Source organism: Chiloscyllium punctatum, chromosome 42, assembly GCF_047496795.1.
Source record: "Chiloscyllium punctatum isolate Juve2018m chromosome 42, sChiPun1.3, whole genome shotgun sequence".
NCBI lineage: Eukaryota > Metazoa > Chordata > Chondrichthyes > Orectolobiformes > Hemiscylliidae > Chiloscyllium > Chiloscyllium punctatum.
Window position 1 is genome coordinate 53,182,061 of NC_092780.1, and position 25,688 is coordinate 53,207,748.

Here is a 25,688-nt window from a genome sequence, read left to right on the forward strand (position 1 = left end):
CCACTATTGTTCTCCCCCTCGTTCTGCAGGTCACTGGGCTGTATCAGTTGGAGGGGTGGTGACTGGTATATCATTTGCAGGTTTGTAATGGGTGGTCAATCTACATGTGTTGCCATTTCTGCATCAGATACAGGACCAGTAATTGTTACAGACTCTGTGTCAGCTTCTCTATCAGTTGGAGGCAGTGTTATTATTGCTGTGTGTGTCGTTGTAACCTTGTGTATTGACTTGAGATACTAGACTTGATTTTGACTGTGTATATATTGGTGTTACTTGAATTCATTTCAAATTCTTTATTGGCTGCATTCCACATGAAATAGTATCATAAATTCTCCTCATCAATCCGCAGTTTAACCACATCCTGGAGGGCAATTGCATCACCTTGGAATTTGGCATCACACATTTGGGGTATAATCACTGAATGGGTCCAGTCCAGTGAAACAATGTGAGGTTTGCAGATGGGACGGGGTAGATCGCATGGATATCGTAATTATTGGCCAAATAAATCTTCACATTTCGACAACTGAATTCTTGTGAATAGAGATGGTACATGAGTCACAGCGTTAAATATATTTATCACAATATGGATGGAACATTGTGTCACAATATTGTTTTTTTTACAGAAGTTGAGTGATGTTGCAATCTTACTATCCCCATGTTGGGACTCCCTCCCAAAGGCTATAAATTAAAGGCCTTGAGAATTCAACAGCGCAGAGTTTAAAGAGAGAATTGCCTGCAGCACAAAGAGCAAAATACTTTCGAAAATGCTTGAAACATTTGGGATTATTGACAAAGTATTCTACATGATACTTGCCATTACGGGTGTCACTGGTAAGTCATGGTAACTATTGATATTACACAAACCTGTGTGTAAGATGCTACCGGGTTTTATTCTTGAACTGTTCATGTTCCATTCGACTAATTTGGTCACTGTTACAGAAACACTGTCTCAGTGAAATCATTTGGTTGATCAGATATCCGGAATAAATACTTTCTTCATTCTTTATATCTTCAATTGATAAGAAACCTCTGCTTATAACTCAAAAACTCCACACATTACAAAGATATTGCCTTTAGTGGAACATTGTGTGATATTGAATCAGGCCTTAGAGAAGGGAAACTCTCTGAAGGAAGATATTAGATGAAGTCAGAGTAACAGAACACTGGGTGTAGGTCATTCAACAAGCTGAATATTTTGTCACCCTTTTGTATATTTTGTGATGCCCATTAATAATGTAGAGGAGACTGTACGCTATTGGAGGAGAGTGACAATAACAAATCACTTTGTGAATGACACAGAGCTTGGCTGGGTACTTGATGAAGGACTTCTGCCCGAAACCTCAATCCTCCTGCTCCTCAGATGCTGTCTGACTGGCTGTGCTTTTCCAGCACCACCCTCTTCGACTCTGGGTCGTTGACAGTGAGGAGGAGAGAGGAACATACAGAGGAGTTGGTCAGATGGGGAGGTCAGTGTCACTTCAGATTAGATTCCCTACAGTGTGGAAACAAGCCATTTGGCCCAACAAGACCAGACCGATCCTCCGAAGCGTAACCCACCCAGACCTATACTCCTACCCTCTTACCCTACATTTATGCACCAAACACTTTGGGCAACTTCTGGCTAATTCACCTGACCTGCTCATGTTTCACTTGTGGGAGGCAGCCGGAGGAAACCCACGCGGCCATGGGGAGAATGTGCAAACTCCATACAGACTGTCACCTAAGGCTGGAATTGAACTGGGGTCCCTGGTGCTGTGTGGCAGCAGTGCTAACCACTGAAACACCATGCTAGCCTAATTTCATTCTGGCAAATGTGAAATGATGCACTTTGGAAAAAGGAACAAGACAAGAGAATACTCAATGAATGGAAGGATGCTCGGAAGCTCAGAGGAACAGAGGGATCTTGGGGGGGGGGTTGTACACAGACCCAAGAAAGGACCAGGACAGGTGAAGAGGGTTATTGAGAAGGCATAAAGGACACTTGCCTTTATCAGTCACGGTATAGATTATAAGAGCAGGGAGATGATATTGGAGCTGTACATGGCTGGATGCACAGTATGGATCTTGCAGTTGCTCCTGAGATTGCAGGCTTCCTTACAGATTGATATAGTTTTATTATAGTCATATTTCAACAATATAAGATTTTTATTCATTTTGTTTCTTTAAAATGTAAACATTAAAAAAAATTATGATTTGTTTTCAAACAGACCTTCTCTTTCCCAGCTCTTCAAAGGCTTACAGTGATTGGCTGACCATTGGTTGCTTCACCGAGAAATATCCAAAAAAAACGACTATACACATTTTAAGAAGAGGTTCTTTCTCCAAAGTTAAAAATCACACAACACTAGGTTATAGTCCAACAGGTTTAATTGGAAGCACACTAGCTTTCGGAGCGACACTCCTTCATCAGGTGATAGTGGAGGGCTCGATCGTAACACAGAATTTATAGAAAAATTTGCAGCTCTTTCTCCACATTATAATAGGTTTTTTTTGATTAACTGAGTACGTTTTTTTAGATGGAATTGTGTTTTCATTTTGGAGGGTCCGACATGTGTTCAACTCTGGAGAAGAATTTTGTTTCAAAAACTTATTGAAGAGGAGTCATTTTAATTCAGTTAATGATATAAAGTGGTTGATGAAAGATTGAAATGATCGGCTTTCTTTTTAAGTTGTTTTGCACTTTTAACATTACTTTCTGTAGGTATTGAAAGTGAGTTTGTTATATGTACAAGGTGTTTTGAAAGTTGCTTTTTTAGGCTTAACGTTACTGTGAGCAGAAAGAGACACAGAGTGAGATAGCTAATAGATTTCAAAAATGATTACCCAGTAGGGTCAGTCAGATGGGTGACTGTCAGGAAAGTAAGCAGTTAGTTCAAATGTTATTGGTGGCTATTCCTCGACTGAATAAATATTCCCGCCCACCTTCCGAGGACCCCTTCGCCCACCTCCAACACACTGCATCCACCTGGACACCCTGCGCAGGCCTAATACCCGCCCTCGACCTCTTCATTTCCAACTGCCGCCGGGACATTAACCACCTCAACCTGTCTACCCCCCTCCCCCACTCCAACCTCTCACCCTCACAACGCGCAGCCCTCCAATCCCTCTGCTCTAATCCTGACCTCACCATCAAGCCAGCGGATAAAGGGGGCGCAGTGGTAGTCTGGTGCACTGATCTCTACATCGCTGAAGCCAAACGTCAACTCGAGGACACCTCTTCCTACCGCCCTCTCGACCATGACCCCACCCCCCATCACCAAACCATCATCTCCCAGACCATACAGAACCTCATCACCTCAGGAGATCTCCCACCCACAGCTTCCAACCTCATAGTCCAGGAACCCTGCACTGCCCGGTTCTACCTCCTTCCCAAGATCCATAAGCCTGATCAACCTGGCCAACTCATTGCCTCAGCATGCTCCTGCCCCACTGAACTAATTTCTACCTACCTTGACACTGTCCTATCCCCCCTAGTCCAGGAACTCCCCACATACGTTCGAGGCACCACCCACGCCCTCCACCTCCTCCAAGACTTCCGTTTCCCCGGCCCCCAACATCTCATCTTCACCATGGATATCCAATCCCTCTACACCTCCATCCGCCATGACCAGGGCCTCCAAGCCCTCCATTTCTTCATCTCCCAACGTCCCCAACAGTACCCTTCCATCGACACTCTCATTTGTTTGGCTGAACTGGTCCTCACACTTAACAATTTCTCCTTCGAATCCTCCCACTTCCTCCAGATCAAAGGGGTAGCCATGGGCACACGTATGGGCCCCAGCTATGCCTATCTCTTTGTTGGCTATATAGAAAAGTCCATCTTCCGTAATTACACCGGCATCACTCCCCACCACTTCCTCCGCTACATTGATGAAGGCAGTGGCGCCACCTCGTGCTCCCGTGAGGAGGTTGAGCAATTCATCAACTTCACCAACACATTCCACCCTGACCTTAAATTTACCTGGACCATCTTTGACACCTCCCTCCCCTTCCTGGACCTCTCCATCTCGATTAACGATGACCGACTTGACACTGACATTTTTTACAAACCCACCGACTCCCACAACTACCTGGATTACACCTCTTCCCACCCTACCTCTTGCAAAAATGCCATCCCGTATTCCCAATTCCTCCGCCTCTGCCGTATCTGCTCCCAGGAGGACCAGTTCCACCATAGAACACACCAGATGGCCTCCTTCTTTAGAGACCGCAATTTCCCTTCCCACGTGATTAAAGATGCCCTCCAACGCATCGCGTCCACATCCCACACATCCGCCCTCAGACCCCACCCCTCCAAGCGTAACAAGGACAGAACGCCCCTGGTGCTCACCTTCCACCCTACCAACCTTCGCATAAACCAAATCATCCGCCGACATTTCCGCCACCTCCAAACAGACCCCACCACCAGGGATATATTTCCCTCCCCACCCCTTTCCGCCTTCCGCAAAGACCGTTCCCTCCGTGACTACCTGGTCAGGTCCACACCCCCCATGACCCACCCTCCCATTCTGGCACTTTCCCCTGCAACCGCAGGAACTGTAAAACCTGTGCCCACACCTCCTCCCTCACCTCTACCTTTGGCCCTAAAGGAGCCTTCCACATCCATCAAAGTTGTACCTGCACATCCACCAATATCATTTATTGTATCCGTTGCTCCCGATGCAATCTCCTCTACATTGGGGAGACTGGATATCTCCTAGCAGAGCGCTTTAGGGAACATCTCTGGGACCCGCACAAATCATCTACACCGCCCTGTGGCCCAACATTTCAACTCCCCCTCCCACTCTGCTGAGGACATGGAGGTCCTGGGCCTCCTTCACCGCCGCTCCCTCACCACCAGACGCCTGGAGGAAGAACGCCTCATCTTCTGCCTCGGAACACTTCAACCCCAGGGCATCAATTTGGACTTCAACTGTTTCCTCATTTCCCCTTCCCCCACCTCACCCGAGTTGCAAACTTCCAGCTCAGCACTGTCCCCATGACTTGTCCTACCTGCCTATCTTCTTTTCCAACTATCCACTCCAACCATCCACCCCACCGACCTATTACCTTCATCCCGTCTCCCACTCACCTATTTTACTCTCTGCTTCTCTCTCCTCAACCCCCACCCTCCTCTAGCTTATCTCTCCACGCTTCAGGCACACTGCCTCTATTCCTGATGAAGGGCTTTTGCCCGAAACGTCGATTTTACTGCTCCTCGGATGCTGCCTGAACTGCTGTGCTCTTCCAGCACCACTAATCCTGATAAATAATCAGTTTTGGGTACTGTTGAAAGGTACAGTCTGTCAGAAGAAAATAGCAGGGGCTGTCAGTTATTGGACAATAGGAATGATACTTACGTTAGGCAGCGTTTGACAAAATTTAAAAGAATTATTTTCGAAGAGACTCCCCTGTCAGGAGAAAGAGACAATGGAGATTCTGTGCCAGTGAGCTTAAATTTTGGATAGTATGTCACTTTCCTGGTGCTAGGATAAAAGACCTCTCTGAACATATCAAGCATACAGATAAATGTAAGGTTGAGAAGCCAGAAATGATTGCACACATTTGGAGTTATGCCATTTTTCGGGAAAAGATCCTGTTGTTTTCTCCTGACAGGAGAGTCCCCTATAACAATAATTCTTTTAATTCTGTCAAACACTGCCTAACATAAATTTTATGGAGGTAATATAAGAGGTTAGGAAGAAGATTAAAAAACAGAATCTTAAAAGTAGCAGTCTCTCGTTTAGCTCTGATGCCAACCTCGAACGAGGGAAAGAACAAAAAGGTTAAAGCAGATAAACCAATGGCTGAAGAGCTGGTATATTGTTCAGTGATTTTTTAAAAATTCATTGGTGGATCTTGGGTATCACTGGCTGGGCAGCATTAATAGCCCATCCTTATTTGCCCTTGAGAAGGTGGTGGAGAGCTGCCTTCTTGAAACGCTGCAGTCCACTTGCTGTGGGTGGGCCCACAATGCTGGAAGGGAGGGAATCCCAGGATTTTGACACAAAGGCTGTGAAGGAACAATGGTATATTTCCAAGTCAGGATGGTGAGTGGCTTGGAGGGGAACCTACAGGGGGTGGTATTCCCAAGTACCTGCTGCCCTTGTCCTTCCAGATGCAAGTGGTCCTCAGTTTGGAAGGTGCTGTCTAAGAATCCCTGGTGAATTTCTGCAGTGCATGTTGTAGATAGTACACACTGCTGTTACTGAGCACCGGTGGTGGGGGGATTGAATATTTGTAGGTGTGGTGCCTATCAAGCAGGTTGGTTTGTCCTGGATGGTGTCAAGCTTCTTGAGTATTGTTGGAGATGCACCCATCCAGGCAAGTGGGGAGTAGTCCATCACACTCCTGACTTGTGCCTTGTAGATGATGGATAGACTTTGGGGTGTCAGGAGGTGAGTTACTCACCGCAGTTTCCTTACCCCCGACCTGCCTTTGTGGCCACTGTGTTTCTGTGGTGAGTTCGGTTGAGTTTCTGGTCAATGGTAACCCCAAGAATGTTGACAGTGGGGGGGGTTCAGTAATGGTAATACCGTTGAATATCAATGTGCAATTGTTAGAGTGTCTCTTATTGGTGATGGTCATTGTCTGGCAATGGTATGGCGCGAATGTGACTTGCCTCTTGTTGGCCTAAGCCTGGATATTGTCCAGATCTTGTTGCGTTTGACCACAGACTGCTTCAGTATTTGAGGAGTCGTGAATGATGCTGAACACTGTGCAATCATCAGCAAACATCCCCACTTCTGATCTTATGACAGAAGGAAGGTCATTGATGAAGCAGTTGAAGATGGTTGGGCCCAGCACTATACCTTGAGGGACTCCTGCAGAGGTGTCCTGGAGGTGAGATGTCTGACCCTCCACAACCACAACCATCTTCTTGTGTACCAGGTATGACTCTGACCAGCAGAGAGTTTGCCCCGATACCCATTGATTCCAGTTTTACCAGGACTCCTTGATGCCATGCTCAATCAAATGCAGTCTTGATGTCAAGGGCTGTCCCTCTCCCCATCCCTCTGAAATTCAGCTCTTTTTGTCCATGTTTCACCCAAGGCTGTAATGAGGTCCTGGTTGAGTGACCCTGGTGAAACCAAACTGGGAGTCACTGAGCAGGCTATTGCTGAGCAGGTGCTGCTTGGTAGCACTGTCGATGACCCCTTCCATCACGTTACTGACGATTGGGTGGTAATTGGCCGGGATGGACTTGTCCTGTTTTTTTGTGTGCAGGACATACCTGAGCAATGTTCCACATTGTGGGGTAGATGCCAGTGTTGTAACTGTACTGGAACAGCTTGGCTAGGGGAGCGGCAAGTTGTGGAGCACAAGTCTTCAGTACTATTGATAGAATGTTATTAGGGCCCATTGCCTTTGTAGTTTCCAGTGCCTACAACTGTTTCTTGATATCACGTGGAATGAATCAAATTGGCTGGAGACTGTATCTGTGATACTGGGGACCACTGGAGGAGCTGGTGATGGATTCACCTCTCGGCACTTCTGACTGAAGGTTGCTGTGAATGCGTCAGCCTTATCTTTTGATGTGCTGGGCTACTCCATCACTGAGGATGGGGATATTTGTGGAGCCTGGTCCTCCAGTGAGTTGTTTAATTGTCCATCATCATTCACGACTGGATGTGGAAGGACTGCAGAGCTTAGATCTGATGTATTGGTTGTGGGATCGCTTAGCTCTGTTTATCACTTGCTGTTTATACCGTTTGGCACACAGGTCGTCCTGTTTGGTAGCTTCACCAAGCTGACATCTCATCTTCAGGTATGACTGGTCCTGCTCTTGGCTTCCCCTCATGCACTCTCCATTGAACCAGGGTTGATCCCCTGGTTAGATGGTAGTGGTTGAGTGGGAGATATGCTGGACCATGAGGTTACAGGTTGTGCTGGAGTACAACTGTGCTGCTGGTGATGGCCCACAGCACCTCATCGATGCCCAGTCTTGAGCTGCTAGATCAAGACTAGCAGTTTGAAGTCTGACCCAATTAGCATGGTGATAGTGCCGCACAACACAATGGAGGTTATTCTCAATGTGAAGGTGGGACTTTATCTCCACAAGGATAGTGCGGTGGTCACTTTTACCAATACTGTCATGGACAGATGCATCTGCAGCTGGCAGATTGGTAAGGATGAAGGCAAGAATGTTTTTCCCTCTTGCTGGTTCCTTCACCACCTGCTGCAGACCCAGTCTAGCAGTTATATCTTTTAGGACCCGACCAGCTCGATCAGTCATGCTGCTACTGAGCCACTCTTGGTGGAGGACTTTGAAATCCCCCCACCCAGAGCACATCCTGTGCCCTTGCCACCCTCAGTGCTTCCTCCAAGTGTTGTTCAACTTGGAACAGTATTGATTCATCAGCCAAAGGAAGAAAGTATGTGGTAACCTGTAAGAGGTTTCCTTGCCCATGTTTAACCTGAAGCCATGAGACTTCAAGGGGTCCAGAGTTGATGTCAAGGACTCCCAGGACAACTCCCTCCTGATTGATTAGATTAGATTACTTACAGTGTAGAAACAGGCCCTTCGGCCCAACAAGTCCACACCGCCCCGCCGAAGCGCAACCCACCCATACCCCTACATTTACCCCTTACCTAACACTACGGGCAATTTAGCATGGCCAATTCACCTGACCTGCACATCTTTGGACTGTGGGAGGAAACCGGAGCACCCGGAGGAAACCCACGCAGACACGGGGAGAATGTGCAAACTCCACACAGTCAGTTGCCTGAGGCGGGAATTGAACCCAGGTCTCTGGCGCTGTGAGGCAGCAGTGCTAACCACTGTGCCACCGTGCTGCCCACTGTGCTAGCCCCTCTGCTGGATCTGTCCTGTGTGGGATGGGACATATCCAGAGATGGTAATGTTGGTGTCTGGGGTGTTACCTGTAAGGTATGATTCTGAAAGAATGACTATATCAGGATTTAACTTGAGGAGTCTGTGAAACAGCTCTCCCAATTTTGGCAGTAGCCCCCAGATGTTGGTAAGGACTTTGCATGTTCGACAGGGCTGTTTGTGCTTTTGCCGTTGTCTTCTCCGGTTCCAAGGTTGATGCCAGTTGGTTCGTCCAGTTTCATTTCTTTATTGTGACTTTCTAGCGATTGACACAACTGAGTGGCTTGTGAGGCCATTTCAGAGGCAGCTGAGAGTCAACCACATTGATAAAACTCTGGAGTCACATGTAGGCCAGACCAGGTAAGGATGGCCGATTTCCTTCCCTAAGGACATTAGTGAACCAGGTGGGTTTTTCCAACAATTGACAATGGTTTCATGGTCATCAGTTGACACTTACTCCCAGATTTGTTTTATTAAATTCAAATTCCGCCATCTGCCATGTCGAGATTCGAACCCAGGTCCCCAGAGCATTATTCTGGGTTTCTGGATTAACAGTCATGCGATAATACCACTAGGCGATCGCCCCCAGGCATTTAGGTTTTTGGACAGTTGGAATGTCTTCTGGGACAGAAAAGACCAGTTCAAAAAGGCTTGTTTTAACTTGAACTGGAAAAGGACAATATCTTAGCGGGAGATTTACTAGCTCCATTAAGCGAGATTTATACTGTGAGAGAGAGGTGGTGCGGGGTGTGGAGGAATTCAAAGGAGCTGTGTAAATAGAAAGATTGATGAGGATGGTTCTAAATGTGAAAGGTTCAAGTCAATTAGGAAAGAAAGAGAAGAAAAAGTCAGAGTACAGAGCACCTGTAAAGAATTAAATAGCATTTATTTCAGTGCAAGGGGTCTTCCAGGTAAGGCTGATGAACTCAGGGCATGTTTAGGAACATGGGACTGGGACATCACAGCTGTTATAAAAAGTTGACTGAGCGAGGGACTGAACTGGCAGACAGTGTTCCAGGTTTCAGATGCTATAGTAAGAATAGAAAGGAAGACAGGAAAGGAGGGGGAGTGGCATCTTTGATTAAAGAAGCATTGCTGCTGTAACGAGAGAAGATATTTGTGAGAAATCATCCAGTGAAAATACATGGGTAAAAAGTTATAAGTAAGATAAGAAAGATCAATTGGTAGCTTCCCTGTGCACAATAGTCAGAGAGAAATTGAGAAACCAACATGTGGGGACATCTCCGATGTATGTATATATGCTTAATAAGGTTGTAACAAAAGGAGAGTTTAATTTTCCAAACATTGACTGGGGCTACCACAGTGTTAAGGGTTTGGATGGTGAAGGATTTGTCAAATGAATTCAAGAAAATTTTCTTCATCAATATGTGGCTGCTCCGACTGGAGGAGGAACAAAATTAGACCTTCTTTTGGGCAAGAATGCAGGGCAGGTGACTGAAGTGAAAGGAGGGAGACATTTTCGTTCCAGTGATGATAACTCTATTTGTTTTTAAATGGTTATGGAGAAAGCTAAGCCTTGTATCAAAGTTAAAATCTTAATTACAGAAAAACAACTTTTAGTGCTATGAGACAAGAACTTTCAAAAGTTGATTGGTGTAGATTGCTCACAGGTAACAGGACTTTAAACAAGTGGGAGGCTGTGAAGATTGTGATGACGGGAGTTCAGAGGAATGATGTTCCTGTGAGAGTGAAGGGTAAGGTTTGTAAGATTAAGAAACAATGGGGTAATAAAGAGGTTCTGGTCAAGAATAAAAGAGAATCTTCGATATAGACAACTTGGTTCAAATGAATCTCTTAATCAAAACAAAGGGTGTTATGGCATTCTGACAAAGGAAAATATGAAAGCAAAAAGGGAATATGCAATTACATTAGTAAATAAGGTTAATGATAATTCAAAGAAATTTTACAAGGACATTAATAGTAAAAGGGTAACTAGAGAGAGGGTAGGGCCTCTTAAAGATCAAAAAGATTGCCTTTGGATTAAACCCGTGTATATAGGAAAGATCAAAAGTGAATATTTTCCATCGATTTTTAAATTGGTCAATCGGCTGAAAAATGGTAGAAGGAGTTCAATTTGGATAAACGTAATATATTGCATTTTGTTATAACAAACAGGGGCAGGATCTATACAATTAATTATACAGCCTTGGGTAGTGTTGTTGAACAGGGGGACCTGGGGGTCAGGTACATGATTCATTGAAGTTGACATCACAAATAGATAAAGTGATTAAAAAGGCGTTTTGCACATTTCCCTTCATTGCTGAGTTCTTTGAGTATAAGTGTTGGAAAGTCATGTTGAAGTTGCACTGAACATGACTGAGGTCTCTCCTGTTTCCAGTTCTTGGGTTGGTCTGTTATAGGGAAGATATTATTCAGCAAGAGAGGGTTCAGAAGAGATTCACAGGGATGTTGCCAAATGTGAAAGGCTTGAGGTATAAAGAAAGTCTGGAGAGACTGGGACTTTTCTCATTGGAGCTCAAGAGCATTGAGAGGTGACCTTATAGAGGTTTATAAAATCATCAGGATGATAGATAGGGTTAATGGTAGATGTCCATTCCCTAGAGTGAGAGATTTCAAAACTGAAGGGCACATTTTTAGGGTGAGCAAAGAGAAATTTAAAAACAAGATATGACAGACAAAGTATTGACACAGAAGGTGGTTTGATTGTGAAATGAACTTTCTGAGGAAGTGGTGGCTGTGGTCACAGTTACAATGTTTAAAAGACACTTGGATCAGTACATGAATAGGAAATGTTTGGAGATGTATGGGCCAGGAGCAGGCAGGCGGGACGAGTTTAGTTTGGGATTATGTTTGACATGAACTGATTGGACTGAAGAGTCTGTTTCCATGTTGTATGACTCTTTGGTGCGACCATAACTGGAGTACTGTCTACAGTTCTTCTTGCTGCACTACAGGAAGGAAGTGATTACACTGGGGAGGGGTCACAGGAGATTCACCAGGATGCTGCCTGGAATGGAGCATTTCGGCTATGAAGAGAGGCTGGCTCAGCTCGAGTTGTTTTCTTTAGAGAAGAGAAGTTTGAGGGAGGTGTGATAGACGTGTGGAAGATTGTGAAGGGCATGAACAGGGTGGGGTGAGAGTAGCTGTTCCCCTTTAGGCAAAGAGTCAATAACAAGGGGCATCATTTTAAAATGAAAATCAGGAGGTTTAGAGAGGATTTCAGGGAAACATTGTCACACAGAGGGCGTGGGAGTCTGAAATACAATGCCTGGGAGGGAGTTCACTCAGGAAACCTCACAACCTTTAAAAATTACTCGGATGTGCACTGAAAATGTCATAATATTCTAGGCTATGGGACTAATGCAGGAAAGTGGGACTAATGCAGGAAAGTGGGACTAATGCAGGAAAGTGGGACTAATTCAGTTTATTGTACATTTTTGGCAGTATGAATTCATTAGACCCAGAGCCATTTCTGCATTGTACGATTCTTTGTTTCAAGAGATAATTAATTACTGGCAGTATCGTTCAATGTGGAACTGTACCAACTCTGGGTCTTTGGAAACAATAAAATACAATAAAAGGCCATACACTAGAGGGAATGGGAATCAATATCTAAGGGTAAGGTTGGCAAGAATAGGGAACCCTGGATGACAAGAGATATTGAGACTTTGACCAGAAGAAAGAACAAGGTATGGCTCAGGTACAAGGAAACTGGGATCAAGGGAATCCCAGCAGGTATATAGGGGATAGAGGAGTTTATTGAAGAAGGAAATCAGGAGGGCAAGAAAGGAACATGAGATGCCTTGGCTGAGAGAATTAGCGTGAATCCAAAGAGGTTCTCTAAGTATATTAAAGGAAAAAGAATAACCAGGGAGAGGAACAGGGCCCTTCAATGACGAAAGTGGACATGTACGTATAGAACCACAGGAGGTGAGGTCCCCAATGAATATTTCTCCTCCGTGTTTACCATGGAGAAAGACATAAAGACTTGGTAACATGGGGAAGTTAGTGGTGCTATCTTGGGGAGGTGGTGTTGGATGTGTTAGAATATATGAAGAAGGATAAAACTCCAGGTCATGATCAGATTTATACAAGAACACTGCAAAAAGCTAGAGAAGAAATTGGCTGATGTTTTTTCATCATCGTTAACCATGGGTGAGGTCCCAGAAGACTGGAGGGTAGTGAATGTTGTGCCATTATTCAAGAAGGACTGCAAAGAAAAACCTGGGAACCAAGGCCCAGTAAGCCTAACATCTGTGGGAGGTAAATTACTTTAGAATATTCTAGAGAGATAAGGTATACATGTATTTGGAAAGACAGGGTTTGATTAGGAGTGGTCAACATGGCTTTGTGAGTGGGTGATCATGCCTCACAAATTTGTTAAAGTTTCTTGATGGTGTGACCAGGAAAGTTGATGAGAGCAGGGCAGTAAACTAATCTCTGTGGATTTCAGTAAGGCCTTTGATAAGGTCTCATATGTTTGGCTGCTCTGGAAGGTTAGATGACATGGAATCCAGAGGACACTGACAATTTGGATACACAATTGGTTTGATAGTAGGAAGAAGAGGGGAATAGTGGAAGGATGTTTGTCAGACTGGAGCCTGTGACTAGTGGAGTGCCTCAGGGGTCAGTGCTGGCCCATTACTGTTTGTTATCGATATCAATGATCTGGGTGTGAATGTACAAGGCATGATTAGTAAGTTTATTGATGACACTAAAATAGGAGGTTTCGTGGACAGTGAGGAAGGTGATCAGAAATTGCAGCAGGACCTTGATCAGCTGGGGAAGTGGGCCAAGAAAGAGTAGTAGAGTTTAATATAAGTGTGAGGTTTTGCATTGTGGAAAGTGAAATCAAGATAGGGGCTTCATGGTGAATGGTAGGGCCGTAAGGAGTGTAGTGGAACAGAAGGACCTTGGAGTTCAGGTACATGGTTCTCTGCAAGTGGAGTCCCATGTAGACAGGGCAGTGGGAGGAAGGCTTTAGGCACACTGGCCTTCATCAGTCAGGGCATTAAGGATGGAAGTTGGGAAGTTATGTTGTAGTTGTACAGGATGTTGGTGAGGTGGCACTTGGAGTATTATGTTCAGTTTTGGTCACCTTGTTGTAAGAAGGACATTATTAAACTGGAAAGAGTGCTGAAAAGGTTTACAAGGATGTTGCCAGGACTCAATAGTCTGAGTTATAGGGAGAGGTTGGACAAGCTAAGTTGTTTTTCGTTCGAATGGAGGAGATTAATGGGGGGAGCTTATAGAAACATATAAGGTCATGGGAGGCATGGATATGGTGAATGAACTCATTCTATTTCCCAGGGTTGGGGAATCGAGGACCAGAGAGCATCAGGTTAAGGTGAGAGGGGAAAGAGTAAAAGGGATTCTGAGGGGCAACATTTTTACAAAGAGGGTGGAACGCATATGGAATGAGCTGTCAGCGGAAGTGGTTTAGGTGGGTACATGAACAACATTTAAAAGACACGTGGACAAATACATATGGTTTAAAAGGAAATGGGCCAAGTACAAGGAAATGGGGTTAGCGTGGATGGACAGTTTGGTCAGCACGGACCAGTTTGGGCTGAAGGGTGTGTCTCTGTGCTGTCTAGCTCGATGACTTTATGACTCTATGATCGTACTGATTACGTATACAGTGCGTTTCGGCCAGTATAGAAGGTACATAAAGCCACAGTGGATTGACATAAGTTGGTTCAACAATGAAATCAATGTTTGAGTGGATTGATGGTTCCATTTGACGAAACAGTCTGTACTTCTGGATTTTATGCAGTGTGAGCAGAACCCTGTTTCCCATTGTTGGAAGATGCTCAGAAATAAGTACATGAGGAGAAATGCATCAACATTGTCTATTTCTTACTGAGATTCTCCAACAGGAACAGATGTAAACGATTTCCCGAATGTGGAAACACTGTTACCAACTCGATCGATTTATTCTGACACTGCAAAGGGTTACTGCAAACACTGATTTGTATTTCATGTGACTTTCCCTTGCCCCTTCACTTACCCTGGAGAATCTGTGGTTCAAGTGAGTCTCTTAGACAATTGCTTCAACACTGAATTTGGTATTTGTCTCTAATTATTGAAACATCCATTTGATCTGAGCAACTTGGAATAAACTCCTTTCATATCAGCATACTGATGTGTTTTTGTATTTAGCTTGCTCTCCATTATGCTATTACCTCAAAGACCCAGTTTTGTTTGAGATTAGATTACCTACAGTGTGGAAACAGGCCCTTCGGCCCAACCAGTCCACACTGACCCTCCGAAGAGTCACCCACCCAGACCTATTTCCCCCTCACTAATGCACCGAGCACTCCGGGCAATTTAGCATGACCAATTCACATAACCTGCACGTCTTTGGACTGTGGGAAGAAACCAGAGCACCCGGAGGAAACCCACGCAGACACGGGGAGAATGTGCAAACTCCACACAGACAGTCGCACGAGGCTGGAATCGAACCTGGGACCCTGGAGCTGTGAGGCAGCAGTGCTAACCACTGAGCCACCGTGCCTCAAACCTATGCCCTCTAGTAATGGGCTCCCAACCCCAGGGAAAAGACATTGTCTGTTTATCCTATCCATGCTCCTCATGATTTTATAAACATCTGTAATGTCACCCCTCAGCCTCCAACGCTCCAGGGAAAACAGCCCCGTGCTGGCCAGCATAGAAATGAAAAAAAAAATAAGCAGGTTGAGGACGTGACTTGAGGGATGGTGTAGCAGGGAGGGGTTCAGGTTTGTTGGACACTGAGACCGGTTCTGGGGAAGGTGGGTCTATTACAAAATGGACGGTCCACATGAGCCAGTTCTTTTCTTTATCTTCCTTCTGTTGTCTTTTTAACAATAGTGTACAAATAAAGTGTGTTTTGCTTCATATCTGGTTTTCCCAATCCAATTGCACCTGGAACACAACATCTCACACTTACCTTTCAAATACAAAATAGTTCAGGTCTAGTCTATCATCTTATTGTATGTTGAGGGTATTCAGTCAGGTCCATAATACATGTTGTAATTTTAAGAGAGCACGGGAGCACAATCTGGTGAGCAGCTCACGGTGAGAGCTCCCCAGTTGGTGAGGGAGACATGCCCCAGGTGGCTGGCATTGGGAGGATGGTCAGACACCGGGTACCTGCTCAGGCCCAGGCAGGAGAGGAGCCTGTGGTGTTGACAATCAGGGACTTCATCCAGATGCACAGGGAGGGCCAGGGGCAGCAGGCTGGGCTGTGGACACAATGGCCCTCATTGGCCAGAAGCTGCAGCACATGCACAGAAGCTACATGTGTAACTTGATTCAAATCCAGAACCAAATAATAGATGGAGTAACTATTAATAATTACCTGTTCCAATCTAGGAACATCCCATAACCACACCCCTTGACAAAGGCACATTCAGTTAAACAGATTTGTCTCACATCCAATTCGAGCAGCAAGAAGAGAACTCTCAGTTTGTAGCTGGAACAGAGAGAGGGAGAAACAGCTTCCACATCTTCAGGACCCCAGCAGCAAGTGCTGCAAGCTCAAACTACAGATGAGAGTGGTCCTAAGGGAAGAGTACTAAACTGGGCCAAGGCCAATTATATCAAAATTAGGCAAGAGCTGGAAAATGTGGATTGGACACAGCTATTTGAAGGGAAGTCCACATCTGAGATGTGGGAGGCTTTCAAAGATAGGTTAAAATAGTGCAGGATAGACATGTCCCATTGAAGGCAAAGGAGAGCAAGGGCAAGATTCGTGAACCGTGGATGACAGGAGAAATTGTACGACTAGCCAAGAGGAAAAGGGAAGCGTACATAAGGTCTAGGCAGCTAAGAACAGGATGGGCCCTGGAGGAATATCGGAATAGTAGGACAAATCTTAAACAAGGAATCAAGCGGGCGAGAAGGGTTCATGAAATAGCTTGAGTGAGCAGAACTAGGGAGAATCCCAAAGCATTTTATTCTTATCTAAGAAGCAAGCGGATAACTAGAGAAAAGATTGGTCCACTAAAGGATAAGGAAGGAAGGCTGTGTGTCGAACCTGAGAGAATGGGTGAGATTCCGAATGATTACTTTGCATCAGTGTTCACTGAGGACAGGAACATGATGAATGTTGAGATTCGAGATAGAAATTTGATTAGTCTGGATCACGTTGGCATAAGTAGGGAAGATGTGCTGGGTAGGCTAGAGGTTAAGGTGGACAAATCCCCAGGACTGGATGGGATCTATCCCAGGTTGCTAAGGGAGGCGAGAGGGGAAATAGCTGGGGCCCTGACAGATATCTTTGTGGCATCCTTAAATACAGGTGAGGTGCCAGGGGACTGGAGGGTTACACATGCTGTCCCCCTGTACAAGAAGGGTAGTAGGGATATTCCGGGTAACTACAGACCAGTGAGCCTGACGTCAGTGGTGGGAAAGTTGCTGGAGAGGGTACTAAGGGATAGGATCTTTTTATATTTAGAAAAGCATGGGCTTTTCAGTGATAGGTAACATGGTTTTGTGCGGGGGAGGTTGTGCCTTACTAATTTAATAGAGTTCTTTGAGGAAGTGACCAAGTTGATAGATGGAGGAAGAGCTGTTGATGTCATATACATGGACTTTAGTAAGGCATTTGATAAGGTTCCCCATGGTAGACTAATGGAGAAAGTGAAGTCATATGGTAGGCAGGGTGTTCTAGCTGGGTGGATAAAGAACTGGTTGAGCAACAGGAGACAGAGAGTAGTAGTTGAAGGGAGTTTCTCGAAATGGAGAAAGGTGACCAGTGGTGTTCCACAGGGGTCAATGCTGGTGCCAATGTTGTTTGTAATATATATAAATGATCTGTAAGAGGGCACTGTTGGTATGTTCAGCAAGTTTCCAGATGACACAAAGATTGGTGGAGTAGCAGAAAGCATAAGGGACTGTCAAAGAATACAGGAGGATATAGATAGACTGGAGAGTTGGGCGGAAAAGGGGCAAATGGATTTCAATCCAGGCAAATGTGAGGTGATGCATTTAGGCAAGACTAATTCTAGAGTGAATGATACATTGAACGGAAGAGCCTTGGGAGAAGTTGATGGGTAGAGAGATCTGGGAGTGCAGGTCCATTGTACCCTGAAGGTTGCTGCACAGGTTGATGGAGTGGTCAAGAAGGCATATGATATGCTTGCCTTCATTGGACGGGGTATTGAGTATACGAGGTGGCAAGTCATGTTAAAATTGTACAAGACATTGGTTCGGCCACATTTAGAATACTGTGTACAGTTCTGGTCACCACATTACCAAAAGGATGTGGAAACTTTGAAGAGGGTGCAGAGTCGGTTTACGAAGATGTTGCCCAGTATGGAAGGTGCCAGCTATGAAGAGAGGTTGAGTAGGTTAGGTTTGATTTCCTTAGAAAAAAGGAGATTGAGGCGGGACCTGATTGAGATTTACAAAATCATAAATGGCATACACAGGGTGGATAGAGACAAGCTTTTTCCCAGGGTGAAGGATTCAATAATGAGAGATCACACTTTCAAGGTGAGAGTGGAAAGGTTAAGGGGGATACATGCGGCAAGTACTTCACACAGAGGGTGGTGGGTATCTGGAAGACATTGCCAGAAGAGGTGGTAGAGGCCGGCACGGTAGATTCATTTCAGATGCGTCTGGACAGATGCATGAGTAGGTGGGGGGCCGAGGAATACAGATGCTCAGGAAGTGGATGACAAGTTGAGACAGTAGATTTGGATCAGCTCAGGCTTGGAGGGCCGAAGGGCCTGTTCCTGGACTGTAAATTTTCTTAGTTCTTTGTTCTTAGCCCCAGCCTATTTAGCCTGTCCCTATAGCTTAAATCCTCCAACACTGGCAACATCTTTGTCAATCTTTTCTGAACTCTTTCAAATTTCACAACATCCTTCCAATAGGAAAGAGACCAGAATTGCCCTTGCCAATATGCATTGGCAGAAAAAAAACTGTGGTGTCGAAGAGCAGGCCCCGCAGAGGGGAAGCTTGCGATGGTGGGAAAATTTCTACAGATGCAACATGGCCTCTCTACTCCTCCACTGAATAATAAAAGAAAGCATATCAAATACCTGCTTCACTATCCTATCTACCTGCAACTTTACTTTCAAGGAGCTATGAACCTGTTGTCCAAACTCTGTTTGTTCAGCAACACTCCCCAGGATTAAATGTATAATTCCTGCTCTGATTTGCTTTTCCAAAGTGCAACACCTCTCATTTATCTAAATTAAACTCCATCTGCCATTCCTCAGCCCATTGGCCATCTGAGTAAGATCCCATTGTACTCTGAGACAACTTTCTTTGCTGTCCAATAAACCTCCAAATTTGGTGTCATCTGCAAACTTACTAACTATACATCCTATGTTCACATCCAAATCATTTATATAAATGACAAAAAGAAGTGGACCCAGCCTTGATCCTGGTGTCACACCACTGGTCACTTGGCTAAATGACTGGCTTGTAATGTGGAGTGATGCCAATAGTGTAGCTTCCAATCCCCAATGGCTGAGGTTACCATGAAGTATTCTCCTTCTCAAGGTCTTCTCTGCCTGAGGGATGGCAACTCTCAGGTTGAACTATCGCCAGTTGTCCCTCTCTCATGATAGAAGGTCATCTATATCAATTTCCTATGGTATAAAGTTCAACTGAAGTGTAGACAGTGTGGATGACGGCATAAAATTACAAATGGACATTGATAAACTAATGGGTAACACTGTGGCAGATGGAGTTCAATATAAACAAGCATGACGTTATCCAATTTGGAGTGAAAAAGGGTAGGTCAATGCATTCTCTAGATGGTACAAAGTGGTTGGCCAAAGCGAGTTGAGGTTCAGATGCAATGATCTTTAAAATATCACAAACAGTTCAGAAAATAATCAAGATGGCTAATGGGATGTTGGTCTTTATATCTGGAGAACTAGAGTTAAAGTCTAAGGATGCAGAAGTTATGCTGCAGTTAAACAAAAGCCCTGGTAAGACCCCACTTGAAGACTGTCAGCAGATTGGGGCACCACATTTGAGCAAGAGTAGATTAGTCTCGGAGGGAACTCAATGTTGGTTTAAAAGAGTGATACCTAAACTCCAAGGGTTACATTATGACGAGAGATTAGGCATGTTTTGTCCACAACTTTAAAAAGTTACAGGGTGATCTGACTGAAGAGTTCAAGGTGTTCACGAGAAAAGATAGGGTTGAAAAAGAGAAATTATTTCAACTGGCAGTGGATCCTAGAACGAGGCTGAATAGTCTGCAAGGTAGTGCCCAGTGTTCAGAGCAATCTGAGGAAGCATGGCTACACACAAACAGGTTTCAAGGTTTGTAACTCTCTTCCACAAACAGCAATGGATACTGGATCAGTTCTTAGTTTGAAATCTGAGAGAGATTTTTATTTTATTGGTGTCTCAGTGGTTAGCACTGCTGCCTCGCAGTGTCAGGGATCCGGGTTCAATTCCTGCCTTGGGCCACTGACTGTGGTGTTTGCACATTCACTCCATGTCTGTGTGGGTTTCCTCTGGGTGCTCCAGTTTCCTCCCACTATCCAAAGGTGTGCAGGTTTGGTGAATTGGCCATGCTAAGTTGCCCCATAGTGTTCAGGGATGTGTAGGCTAGGTGCATTAGTCAGGGGTAAATTATAGGGTAGGGTGGGTTGCTCTTCAGAGGGTCAGTGTGGAGTTGTTGGGCTGAAAGGCCTGTTTGCACACTGAAGGGATTCTAATTCTAATTCTAAATGTATTGAGGGATATTGGCCAAAGGCAAGTATCTGGATTAAGGCCACAGATGAGCCATGATCTCATTGGATGTTGGAACAGTCTTGAGTGACTCAATGGCCTTCCTCTCCTCCGATGTTACTATAATCTGGTTGTGAATGTTCATGAGGGAAAATGGAGTATAACACTAAAGATTTCTACACTGGGTAGAACATGAGTCAGTCTGTTCAAGATATAAACAAAGTTATTAAGGAGAGAGTTGTCTGCAACAGAATGTGTAACTTTGTTCAGAGATGGGTCAGTGGTCAAACAGTGAATGTACGCACAGCAAATATTACACATTCTTCTCAGGTGAATAAACACAACAGAAACGGTGAATTCAAAATAGCCATGAAATAAAATGCTGCTGTTAGCTTCTAATAATAATACTAACTAATTTGCAAGACTGTCCTGTGGGAGATTTCATCAAACTGAAAATTGTTTTCATTGTTCTGTGAACCTGAGGGTGTAGGTTCCACCATGTTACCCTGAAGGGGGTGCAGGTTTGATCAGAGTTTGGTTTCGGTCTTATAGTTGAATTAATTTTGAAGACTGGAGCTTGTTCTGAGGCTGCATTTACTGATCGTGAGACAAGCACAAAGGTTCCAATGTTCATTTTTTTTTATTTTGGCTCGTTAAGTATGGTGGGTGTGGCTGGACTGGCCAGCTCTCAACATCAAAACACACTCCAAAGTCCTCTGTCACTGTCTGACATGTTTCCTGTTTGTCTCCCCCAACATGAGCACGTGTAGCAGATGGCCATTCAGCCCATTGTGGAAGAGTCTGGTGCTGGAAAAGCACAGTTAGTCAGGCAGCCTGCGAGGAGCAGGGGAGTCAACATTTTGGGCAAAAGCCTTTCATCAGGAAGAGCTTGTTCCTGAAACGTTGTCTCTCCTGCTCCTCGGATGCTGCCTGACCGTCTGTGCTTTTCCTGCAGCACACTCTTGGACTCTGACCCCCAGCATCTGCAGTCCTCACTTTCTCCTCTTCAGCCCATTGTGACCTCATTGACGGCTCAAATGAGCATCATTACCGAGTGCCAATCGCCTGCTTTTATTCCCATGCCCTTCTGTATAGTTTAACCTAAATAATCATCGAATACCCTCCTCAATGTTTCAATTCTCCACCTTCCCAGTCAGTACATTCCAGACTCTAACTGCTCTCTGAGGGGCAGAGGTATTTTTTTCTCAAATCTCCCTCACTTCTTTTGCACATCTCTTCATATCTGTGCCCTCTTGTTCCTGTTTCTTTCACAAGTGGGAGAAGTTTAGTCCTATCTCCTCTGTCCAGCTTACTCATACATTTGAAAACATTGGTCAGGTATCCCTCTCAGCCTCCTTCTCTCCAAGGAGAACAGTCCCAACTATTCAATCTATCCACACCACAGGAATCATTCCTGTGAACTGCTTCTGGACTCTGTCCAATGCATTCTCTTCTTTCCTATAATGTGATGTCCACAACTGCCCACAGCACTCCAGCTGAGGTCGAATAAGTCTCTTGTACAATTTCAATATCACCTCCTTGCTCTCATACTCTATGCTCTGACTCATACGTACTCCTCGTCATTTTTCACTCTCCTCTGTATTCCTATGGAGAACCATGAGGGCCATTGATGTTGAGCAGTCACTACTCTCTCTGGTCAGGATTGCAAACTCATTTTTTTACTAGAAAAGTCAAAATGTAAATAAATGTGTAAAATGCCCAGTGTCCTAACTGTCTGATTCAGGTGAAAGGGAATTCACATTATTTTTTGTCATTAACAAAACAAAATATTGCAAGAAATACAATTTTTGTAACTGATGGGGAGAACTGAAAAATGAATTTCTATTTTCTTTCAACTTCCCACCAAATGCAGACAGACACACAAAGAGAATAAAACATTTAGGAGGGAAATAAAGATTGTCAGAGAAACATTGTTGAGGATCATCAGTCAGGACCACAAAATGGAATGAGTTGTTCTCATATTCCTTTTGATTCTTCATTGGAGACACAAAATTATTTACAAACTGGTTCCCATTCTTTAGTTTGCTGGCTGACGATTATTCAGATGATGAGTCTTTCTTTTCCCTTTGAGTTTCTGAATTCCTTGACTCCTGGTGTCTGTTCGAATCCCTGGCGAGAGGATATGAAATTGTGGGGTCTGATTCCCATCGGCTCTGAAGCTAAGATCATTCTATCAGCAATAGCAGTTTGTCTCTGTGTAGGGTGTGGGGCCTGATGTGGAAACACAACTGGTCAGTGAAAGCTGTAAAAGAGATTTGATCAGAGGCATCCTATACATGATTTGGATGTGAACATAGGAAGTACGGTTAGTAAGTTTGCAGATGAAACCAAAATTGGAGGTGTAGTGGGCAGTGAGGAAGGTTACATCAGATTACAACAGGATCTTGATCAGATGGGCCAATGGGCTGAGAAGTGGCAGTTGGAGTTTAATTTAGATAAATGTGAGATGCTGCATTTTGGAAAGATATATCAGGGTAGGACTTGTACACTTCATGGTAAGATCCTGTGGAGTGTTGCTGAACAAAGAGACCTTGGAGCTCAGATTAAAACCCTGAAGACAGGGGTTTAATGAAATGGGAGGGGTGGAGGGGTTCAGTTGTCGGGGGAATTCGAAATCCCAAATGAAAGGAGGAGGTAATAATGCAGGTCAACGATGTGACAGATGGTTACCAGACAATAAAGGGGAGGGACAGAACTGGTCAACGTCTTTGTGCACCAAGCTATTATAAAAATGGAGGGAAATGTCCCAGTAGAACAAACTTAAACGCTGTGTACCTAAGTGCTCAAAACATTTGAAATAAAATTAATGAGTAAATGGCACAAATAGAAACAAATGGGTATGATTTGGTAGTGATTTCTGAGACATGTTTCCAAGGAGACCAGGTCGAGGAATTGAATATCCAAGGAAGATAGACTGACAGGAAAAGCAGGTACTGTAGCTTTGTTGGTGAAGGAAGGGATCAGTGCTGTAATGGAAAATGGCATAAATGCAGGAGATCGTGTTGTGGAACTAGTCTGGGTACGAATAAGAAATAGCAAAGGGAATAAGTACGTGGTGGATGTCATCGATAGGTCCCCAAACAGTGGGGCACTGTATAAACCAGGAAATATTAGAAGTTTACACAAAAGGTATGGCAATAATCAGGGATGATTTTAACATGCACAGAGATTGGAAAAATTAAACAGGCAAGGGCAGCCTGGAGGCAGAGTTCATTGAATGTATTAGAGATTGTTTCTTGGAACAGAACACTGTGGAACCACCCAAGGAGAGCCTACTCTGGGTTTAGTATTGTGAAATAAGGAGAGATTAATTGATTACATCATAGAACATAGCACAGTACAGCACAGAGCAGGCCCTTCAGCGCACAATATTGTGCTGAGTATTTATCTTCATCTAAGATCGACCAAACCTACACACCCCTCAATTTTCTGCCAGCCACGTGCTTCTTCAGCAGTCGCGTAAATGTCCCTAATGTCTCTGACTCTATTACCACGGCTAGCAGTGCCTTCCACACACCCACCACTCTCTGCATAAAGAACCTACCTCTGACAAATCCCCTAATCCCCTAAACCTTCCTCCAATCACCTTAAAATTATGACCCCTCATAACAGCCATTTCTGCCCTGGGGAAAAGTCTCTGGCTATCCACTCTATCTATGCCTCTCATTACCTTGTATAACTCTATCAAGTCACCTCTCTTTCGTATTCTATCCACTCTCTACTCTTCATAAGACAAGCCCTCCAATCCAGGCAGCATCCTGGTAAATCTCCGCTGTACCTCTCTCTGTAGCATCTAAATCCTTCTTATAGTGAGGCAACCAGAACTGGACACAATATTCCAAGTGTGGTTGAACCAGGGTTTTATAGGCCTGCAGCAAAATCTCACAGCACCAGGGTCCCAGGTTCAATTCCAGCCTCGGGCGACTGTCTGTGTGGAGTTTGCACATTCTCCCCGTGTCTGCGTGGGTTTCCTGCGGGTGCTGCGGTTTCCTGCCACAGTCCAAAGATGTGTAGGACAGGTGAATTGGCCATGCTAAATTGCCCATGGTGTGAGGTGCATTAGTCACAGGAAAATGGGTCTGGGTGGGTTGCTCTTCAGAGGGTCGGTGTAGACTTGGTGGGCCGAAGGGCCTGTTTCCACACGGTTTTAAAAAACTCAATCCCCGTCACCTTTGTTAACAATGCAATCGACTTCGATGGCAACTTTGAGGGATCTATGTATGTGGACCCCAAATCCTGTTGTTCCTCTATACTGCCAAGACTCCTGTCTTTAACCCTGTATTCAGCATTCAAATTCAACTTTCCAAAATGAATCATTTCACATTTATCCAGGTTAAAGTCCATCTGCCACTTCTCAGCCCAGCTCTGTATTCTTTCAATGTCTTGTTGAAGCCTGCAACAGGCCTTGTCACTATATACAACACCACTGATCCTTGAGTCATTAGCAAACGTGCTAACCCACCTTTCCAATTCTTCATCCAAACGACAAAGAACAGAGGTCCAAGAATCGATCCCTACAAGGTACCACTGGTGGACCTCCAGGGTGGAATACTTTCCATCCACTACCACTCACTGTCTTCTTTCGGCCAGCCAATTCTGTATCCAGACAGCCACATTTCCCTGTATCCCATAGCTCCTAATGTTCTGAATGAACCTTATCAAATGTCTTACTGAAATCCATATACACCATATTCCCTGCTCGACGTTCATCAACTTGCCTTGTCACATCCTCAAAGAACTCAATAACACTTGTAAGATATGTTAGAATGTTTGAATCTCTACAGTGTGGAAACTGGCCATTCGGCCCGACAAGTCCACACCAACCCTCCGAAGAGTAACCCCCCAGACCCCTTTCCCCAGTACTCCACATTTGCCCCGACGAATGCATAAAGAACCTACCTCTGACTAACTCCTGACTCACCTACACACCCCTGAATACTATGGGCATTTTTTGGCATGGTCAATCACCTAACTTACACATTTGGGATTGTGGGAGGAAACGAGAGCACCCAGTGTAAACCTACACAGACACGGGGAAAATGTGCAAAGTCTGTACAGACCTGCCCCTCACAAAGCCATGCTGACTAACTTTAATCAAACTATGTTTTTCCAAATAGTCATAAATCCTGTCTCTCAGAATTCTTTCCAGTACCTTGCTTACCTCAGACATAGTACCGACTGGTCTGCA

The 25,688-nt window shown here is 44.6% G+C and overlaps 1 protein-coding gene across 1 annotated transcript in view; it reads left to right on the forward strand.

Moving 5' to 3' along the window:
* Positions 1-764: 764 nt before the first annotated feature.
* Positions 765-25,688, forward strand: part of LOC140465565 (probable G-protein coupled receptor 139) — a 34,282-nt gene continuing 9,358 nt past the window's right edge. The window contains exon 1 of the mRNA XM_072561107.1: positions 765-831. Within this exon, the coding sequence (XP_072417208.1) occupies positions 765-831 (67 nt within the window). The remainder of the gene's footprint in view (positions 832-25,688) is intronic.